The sequence below is a fragment of the Hemibagrus wyckioides genome, linkage group LG27 (assembly GCF_019097595.1).
Source record: "Hemibagrus wyckioides isolate EC202008001 linkage group LG27, SWU_Hwy_1.0, whole genome shotgun sequence".
Taxonomy (NCBI): domain Eukaryota; kingdom Metazoa; phylum Chordata; class Actinopteri; order Siluriformes; family Bagridae; genus Hemibagrus; species Hemibagrus wyckioides.
In genome coordinates this window covers 4,759,458-4,767,500 of record NC_080736.1, presented here as the reverse complement: position 1 = coordinate 4,767,500, position 8,043 = coordinate 4,759,458, and the positions used below count along the sequence as shown (strand labels likewise).

Here is an 8,043-nt window from a genome sequence, read left to right as displayed (position 1 = left end):
GCCTGGCACTGTGTCAGCCCGCCTCAGATCTGCCTGTGTGGTGGGAGACAGGCACTCACGACCGTGACTTGCTAATCGGTGCAGCCAAGCACGGAGTGAGCCGGACAGACTACCACATCCTCAGAGACCCTGAGCTCAGCTTCATGGCAGCCCAGAGGAACTACAGCCAAAACAAGGGAGCACAGGCACAAAGCCAAGCCCAAAATCCGGCGCTTCTTGGTGGACAGACACGCCCCCCAAACCCTTTAGCACAGAGCCAGACTCCTGGAGTTCCACCTTCACCACTAACTAACTCTACACCTAGGGAGGTAACACCCAAGGAGGAGCTGCTTTTAGAGGGAGAGGAAGAGACGGTGGCACAGAGCTGGCCATCCCTCAGGCCTCCCACTCCTACAGGTGATGGGTTGAAAGAAGAGAAAGAGGAAGAGAACGAGAGACGGATGGAGGCCGCCCGAACGAAGCCGCTCGCGCCCAACCCCGAGAGCCGAAAACAGAAAAAACTGAGCAAGAGAAGTCGCAAGGAGGCAAGGAGAAGGTCTGGGTCAGACTCGGATTCAGACGCGTCTTCCTCCAGCTCCTCATCCAGCTCTTCATCGAGATCCTCTTCTTCATCTTCGTCCTCATCGCGGTCAGGATCCAGCTCCTCGTCCTCGTCGTCTTCCTGCTCTTCCGGCTCGTCGTCTTCGTCGTCCTCATCCTCGTCCTCTGAGGAGAGTGATGGTGAAGAGGTTGCAAAGAACAGTGAGTGGCTCACACTGTATACAGAGTGTTTTAAAACAATGGTGTAGTGATTAATTTAGTAAATGAAGCAGCATACAGCTTCGGTGCTAGGACAACAGGTGTGTTTTGTGTAATATAATTCACAAGAAGACCAATTTGTTGCTGCAGTTTATCTTAGTTATTTGTTCGTGTTCGCCATTTTGTAGCATGTTTATAATGAGAGGTGTGTGTGTGTAGCTGCAGTGGTGCCTGGTATTAAAGGCTTTGACGAGGACAGCATAGCATCTCATAGCACCACTCACGACGACACGCAGGACAGCCAAGTGACCAACGGCATCACTAACCTCTCCCACCCCTTCCACGGTGGAGGCTACATGCTTGCTGCTTCCTATTGGCCGAAGGTACGCACACACCACGTAGATCCATTTATATTGGCTAACGAATGGCACTTTATGATCAGTCACATATTTATTCCTCTTTACAGGACCGTGTTATGATAAACCGACTGGACAGTATTTGTCAGGCGGTATTGAAAGGCAAGTGGCCCGGGTCTCGCCGTGTATATGAGGGAAGCGCTGCAGTGTCCTCGTTTTACACCACTAAGCTCATGGACAGTGCAGCCAATTTGGCAGATGACCCTGCAGCCTCTCCTCAGGGTTCAAAGGTGAAGAAGCATGATGCAGACAGAGAAAAGGAGTTCTCTGTCAAAATAAATGACGTATGTTCTTTTAAGTTCTCCCACCCCCATCTCCCACACAAACAATGCCAAGTCGCAGCGGCTGTTGCAGCGCTAGGCATGCTTCTCCTTTTATTTTCATGCTTTTATTTAACCTCCTTTTCATTTTCCCCCTTTTTCTTTTACTCGTATCGCAAGCAAGTTTAACCCGCACCCTGTATTTGATTTCCAGAATTTTGATTTCTTTCTCTTTTCTAATCGCAGATTGAGCTTGGCCTGCTGACATAAATAAATAAATAAATAACACAACTTTTTTCCACACAGTAAAACTGACCTCTAAAACCTCTCGACCTTTAGCAGGAAGGCAGTCTGAAGCTGACCTTCCAGAAGCAGGGTTTGCCGTTGAAACGTCCTCTAAACGGCGAGGAGGGACCTCTGGCTCAGCAGCAGTATCTGGCCAGACTACAGGAACTGCAGAGTGCCTCTGATAGCAGCCTGACTGACTACACCAAAACACAGAACAGCTACCCACAAGGTAACCCAGCACTACAACATACACACACACACACACAAACATTGTCTCGTGTTATTATGACAGTCTACAAAACTTTACATCATGCTTTCTGTGCAGGTCTGAGTGGACAGATGCGACTGAACGGAATGGTCGATGATCAGCCAGTGACGAAGAAGAGGAGAGGAAGAAGGAAGAATGTAGAAGGGATGGATCATCTCTTTATGAGCAAGAATAAACCTACTGCGACGCCTGATCAGGTATAATGACCATTTAACAATATGATAATTGCATAGATGATGCAATCAGACACTACTGTGGAAATGGGCTGATGTAATTATTATTATTATAAGAGTTTCTCTGGAGTCATTTTTTTCTTCTGTAAAGTGTTCAGTGGAAGTAAATTGTATTCAAATGTGGATGCTTGAATCTTTTTTCCATATACAGGCTACTCCTGGTTGGAGTGGGGGCGTGACTCCAGCCTCCACACCCGGTGCCTCACAGGCTGTTGGGACTGTGGACACCGAGAGCAGAGTCCCCGTCATAAACCTAAAGGACGGAACACGGCTTGCCGGCGACGACGCTCCCAGACGGAAGGATCTAGATCAGTGGCTAAAGGAACACCCTGGCTTTGTGGCTGACGTCGGAGCCTTCATCCCGGTAATGGAAAATAACATGCTTACTTGGATGACCATCAAGTACAAAATGGGGTCATTTTCTCGGCTGTCAGAATCAGACATTTAAAGGATAAGCCACCTTTTCAAAATGATATCATTTGTGTAGTGGAATATCGGCGAATATGAAAGGAATTCCTGAAAGCCGCTTGTTTGCTTGATACTTTATATAGATAGTGAAAGCATTAACATTGGCTAAATGACTTGGTTAAGCAACCTGGTTCACAATGTAGCAACGATCCCTGTTTTTAAGTTCTCATCGTAATAGTAATAAAAGACATTGAGGAAGAACATTTAAGCAAATATATCACAGTATTCCCAGAGATGGTCTCACCATCTTTCAAGGACACAAGGCATCAAGACTCTTCTCTGTACTGGCACCAAGGTGGTGGAATAACTTCAAAATGTCCAAACACCTAGTCACTAGCAGTCTTCAAACGGCATGCAAAGATGTATCTCTTCCTGATATATTTGAAAAATAGCACTAAACGTCTGTTTGGTCTTGCTTTATTACCTCTCAATAGAGTTTTTGCCTGGTGGTATTATTAGATTGTGACCTAGTGAACCAGTGTTGATGGAGATTTTAAAGTAAGTCATTCTGGATAAAGCTGGTCTGCCAAATGCCATAAAGCTGAAGGTAAACATAAGTGTTGGCTTGTGCCTACAGGGTGTGAATAAAATACAGTTTCAGGACGGACGGCCGAAGCAGAAGAGGCATCGCTGTAGAAATCCCAACAAGATTGACGTCAACAGCCTCACAGGAGAGGAAAGAGTCCAAATCATCAACCGGAGAAACGCTCGCAAGGTTAGATGAAGTTTCTCCGCAACTCTTTCTTCCTGCACGATCGTGTGTGTTCCTCTTATCGGTTTACGCATATGTGGTTTCTTTGTGTACAGATCGGTGGTGCGTTTGCTCCTCCTCTCAAGGATTTGTGCCGATTCCTCCAGGAAAATCCGGAGTATGGAGTTCCTCCAGAGTGGGCAGACGTTGTCAAACAGTCGGTACGAATAAGTAGAGCAGTTTTTCTTTCTCTGGGGAGAAAAGAGTCATGAGGCTTAGTTTTGTAACACGTCATGTGGAGTTTTCATACAAAGAATTAGTCTCTAGTGTCTTTTAAGATGACTTGATCTGGTAATTAGAAATGTTTAAGATTTAATGTTAATACATTTGTTGTTTTGTGAGCTTTTTCAGCAAATTCCAATTTTGCATTTTTTTTATAGAAAACCCTTTTACGTTTCCTTTATCTCCAGGGCTACCTCCCAGAGAGCATGTTTGACCGCATCCTCACAGGTCCTATCGTACCGGAGGAGGTGAGCAGACGAGGCCGACGGCCCAAAAACGCTCTGGCTAAAGTGACTAATGCAGGAAGTGTTAACGCAAGCACAGCTCTTGGTGTCAACCCTCTCCTGAGCAACGGGCTCATTTCTGGTTTGGATCTGAACAGCCTGCAGGCCCTGCAGAGCCTTCAGAGCTTCCAGCTCACCGCAGGACTCATGGGCCTCCAGACCGACCCTGCCAACATGGCTGCCATGCTTCCCATGATGCTCTCAGGCATGGCCGGTCTGCCCAATCTACTCGGAATGAGTGGCCTGCTGGGAAAACAGGAAGCCGCCTCTGGTGAGGATTCAGGAAAGAAGAGCGGCGGGGAAGCGGCGGCGCAGACGTCTGAGATCCAGTCAGAGAGGACAGAAAGTCCAAGCTCAACAAGTGCTTCAGCCTCAGGCCAAGCGTTAGCTCTCAACCCCTTACTGCTCTCCAGCATGCTTTACCCAGGGATGCTTCTCAACCCAGGCCTTAATTTACCTGTGGCCAATCAGGCACAAGCTACCAGTCCTCAGCCCGCCTCTACAGCTCAGCCCACCCCTTCTGACGCCGCACAAAAAAGCTCCGGCCAATCGGAGAAGGACGTGGAGGATGAAGGGGAGGAGCCTGATGAACAGAAGGACATCAGTGGTCCAGAGGGCTCGGGGAAGGCGGAGTCATCTTCCTCAGACGCAGAAAGCTCTTCATCATCTTCGTCATCAGAGGACTCTGACTCCACGGATGAAGACTGAGCCTTTATATATATTATATAAATAAATATAAATACATATTATATATTTATATTACATTTCTTAGAAATGTACACATGCAAACACATATTAAGAGCACTTAATGAATTAGGGTTTTTTTTTTTCGTGTAAATATCAGAACGAAAGTGTTGTGTAATAAAGAAAAGGTTAAAAAAAAAAATTAAAAATAAAAAAAAAAGGAGAAAAATGATGAGACTCCATAGACGCTGAAATGAGATTTCGGTGTTTGTTAAAGGTACAGCGTTGTTCTGAAAAGACATTTTGCATGTCCAGGAACTTTAGTAGATTTTTTCTTTTCTTTTCTTTCTTTTTTTTTTTTGTTTTTATTTTTTTGTGAAATTGTATTGCACAGTGATGTACAATTGCAAAACATAAGAAATCAAAAAGAAAATAATTGGCATTACTGTATTAATTATATTGGGATTTAATTTTATTAAAAAAAAAACAAACAAAAACAAGGACGTTATTGCTCATGCCGAGCTGTATAATTAATATATTTTGTGTGGAAGAAACAGAACTTGACTATTTTGGTTTTCTTTGGTAAATAATTTTGCAGGATCATACGACATCTGAATTTCAGACAGTCCAGTACTTAATATAACTTCAGCAATAACACAGGCAGCTAACGAATGTCACTGAAGCTGTAGATACCGCCGTCTCCGAGCTCCACTCTCCATTCTACCTTCATTTCTTCCTGCCACTTTCATTTTCCTTCTTCTTTCCTTTTCAACCTTTCACCGGTAGTTTTTCTGTCTTGTAGTATATAATATTATATATAAATATATATATTGTTTATTGTTCACTGTGTGTCCCAGTACGTTTTGGTAACTCTGTCGCTTTCCATGAGATACAACCAAATACATATTTGCAATTCAAGTATGAAAACGGACCACGATATTATCAGTATAGGTGTAATGCTAATAATACATGGGAGGCGTAGATGTAAGGATCGTCCGAGGCTGCGTTCCTGAGGACAAATGAAGTCTAGTTGTGTGTGTGTGTGTTTGTTTTCTCATCCCAAATGTCATTCCGTGATTAACTGGAACATCTTGTTTCTGGAAAGGCATTATTTGGGGGTGGGGGACAAAGTATGTGCTGCCTCATGTAGTGCTACAGGGCTCAAACCTACAATGCCTAGTGTGTGTGTGTGTGTGTGTTGGAGCAACAAATTGTTCCCTTCTTTCTTCTCCAAATCAGCTGGCTTCCTCGAATGCGAAGTGTGTGTGTGTACATACGTCCATTAATCCTTCTTGGTAATTATGGCATGTGCTGCTTGTCTGTTTGTGTTGTCCTTCCTATCAGCACTGCTCCATTATCATCCTCAAGTCCTCATTTCCAGAGTCTTTTAATAAAAAAAAGTATTGGTAAATTGTTTGTAGGTATATTAAAAAAAAAAAAAAGAAGAAGAAGCAAGTTACGGTATTTAAAGCAGTCTTTAAAGCTAATAATCACGTTGTCGGTGTGTATAAACATCTCGTCGTTCCGTGCTTCGGAAAAACGTTTGCGGTAAAGCTCTGAGCTAGAGTCTGCGTTCTTGTGAGAAAAATAAAGGTGTTGTCTATATGCTGATGCGCAAGTTCCTCGTGTCCTGAGGGGTCCGAATCAGGTCAGAAATGTGGCATTGTTAGCGTGTGTATAAAAGGATCATCTCCACTTTCTGTTGTTACTATGCGCAAATCCGAGCCACGATCGCGGTCGGATTTGTCTCGCTAACGACTGAATCATGCTCTTGTTTTAAAACGCTAGTCTTTCTTTTTACTCCAGGACTGAGTGAGGAAACCGCTTCAGGTCGTCACATCTGTAGCATAAAACTCCCAAGGACGGGAGTTACCAGTGCCAGTGCCAGTTTTATTCGTTTGCTAATAATGACTTTTCTGTACGCCGATCTCATTAACGGGACAGTATAGTCGAACTCGAGGGTTGTACATTATTTTCACTCGACTCCTGAAGTAACCTCAGCTTTTTTTGAAAGCATTTTGAACTGAATAGTTTAATAATAAACCCAGGCATCACTGTTTTCTCTTCTTCTTCTTCTTCTTCTTCTTTTCTCCCGCCTCAACTTACTTTCGAGTCTCATCAGTGTATCCGCAAGTGCTGACTGACCTTTTTAAACTGCCCTTTTTTAGAAGTGCTCTTACACCGTACCTCTGAATCTGCTCCTCAAACAGAGGGCAGACACGCGTTCGCATCTCCACGTTTCTTCAGATAGCAATTTTTTTTTCTTTTTCTTTCTTTCTTACTTTCCTTTTCTTTTCTTGACATCCTGAAATGTTGTAATATTAGTTGTATCTAATCTCTAAATTATTTGCTCTTTGATGCACATCATGTACATCCCAACTTTTACATATTCATCTGTGTCTAATAATAATAATTATTATAATAATAATAATGACGCATTCAATGCTTTCCTTTTTCATCTCTGTGCACAAGTGTGTGTTCAACATCATCGTCCTATGAAAAGAAATCCCACGGAAAAATTAAAAGGTGTTCAAGACCAACAGCTGGCCATATTATTATTATTATTATTAATGTATTTTTATGCTTTAAAATTTCTTTATCTTTTTTTTCCCCCATAACTCCATCTGAAATGACCATTTCATGTGTGCGATGTTGATTTGCATATCCAATCCTGCACCACTGACCCTCTCACCAGGATCACTTCCTTCCCAACATGCAAGCCGAATAAAAAAAAAAAAAAAAGCATATACACTACTGTAAAGCTGTTTTATTTTATTATTATTATTATTATTATTATTATTATTTTTATTTTTCAACTCAAATGAGAACTAGATGTTTGAAATGACGAATAGAAAATGGCCTTTCTGTGTTTTTTTTTTTTTTTTGGTTTTTTTTGTTTTTTTCTTTCTTAGTTGTTTTATGCTCTTGATAGGCGATACTACAAATCATTCTTGTTTTGTTGGATTTTGTTCTTTGGACAGTTGGAATATTTGCAAAAGTTGTGCTCTTGTGTTAGACGCAAAAACACTTCATGTAGTGGAGATTACATGTCTTAAGAAGTGATTTCTAATTTATTGAATTACTTTCTATGAAGTCTCTATAGAGAAAAAAAAATTGAGGTTTAATTATTTTTATTAAACGTATTCTAACTATCCATGATGTCTTGTCGCTTACTCCGTCTTTTATTTCCTGCATTGGATGATGACCGGTGGGTTCCCGGCTTTCCCGTCGGTTTCGTGCTGGAAGATTACATCTGATTAAAAATGTTCTTGGGTCATAACAAGATTATTATTATTATTTTTAAGTATTTCGACTTGAGGCTTTTCAGGTGTCTCCTGGTTGCTGCAGGCAGGGTTGCCAGATTTGCAGTTTTTCTATGGAATTGGATTACTTTTTACAGTTGTGTATTTGTTCAGGTACACAACAAATAC

At 42.3% G+C, this 8,043-nt stretch overlaps 1 protein-coding gene across 7 annotated transcripts in view; it reads left to right on the top strand.

The window, feature by feature from the left end:
- Positions 1-7,766, top strand: part of chd9 (chromodomain helicase DNA binding protein 9) — an 81,096-nt gene extending 73,330 nt beyond the window's left edge. For 4 of the 7 annotated variants that reach the window (XM_058381267.1, XM_058381265.1, XM_058381272.1 and 1 more), the window contains 9 exons: positions 1-741; positions 958-1,121; positions 1,205-1,438; positions 1,754-1,931; positions 2,028-2,167; positions 2,355-2,567; positions 3,249-3,386; positions 3,479-3,583; positions 3,833-7,766. The exon at positions 1-741 is cut by the window's left edge and continues 126 nt beyond it. In XM_058381267.1, the coding sequence (XP_058237250.1) occupies positions 1-741; positions 958-1,121; positions 1,205-1,438; positions 1,754-1,931; positions 2,028-2,167; positions 2,355-2,567; positions 3,249-3,386; positions 3,479-3,583; positions 3,833-4,636 (2,717 nt within the window). In that variant the 3' untranslated portion in view covers positions 4,637-7,766. The remainder of the gene's footprint in view (positions 742-957; positions 1,122-1,204; positions 1,439-1,753; positions 1,932-2,027; positions 2,168-2,354; positions 2,568-3,248; positions 3,387-3,478; positions 3,584-3,832) is intronic. The other 3 variants (XM_058381270.1, XM_058381268.1, XM_058381266.1) reach the window with 3 other exon arrangements.
- The last annotated feature ends 277 nt before the right edge of the window (positions 7,767-8,043 follow it).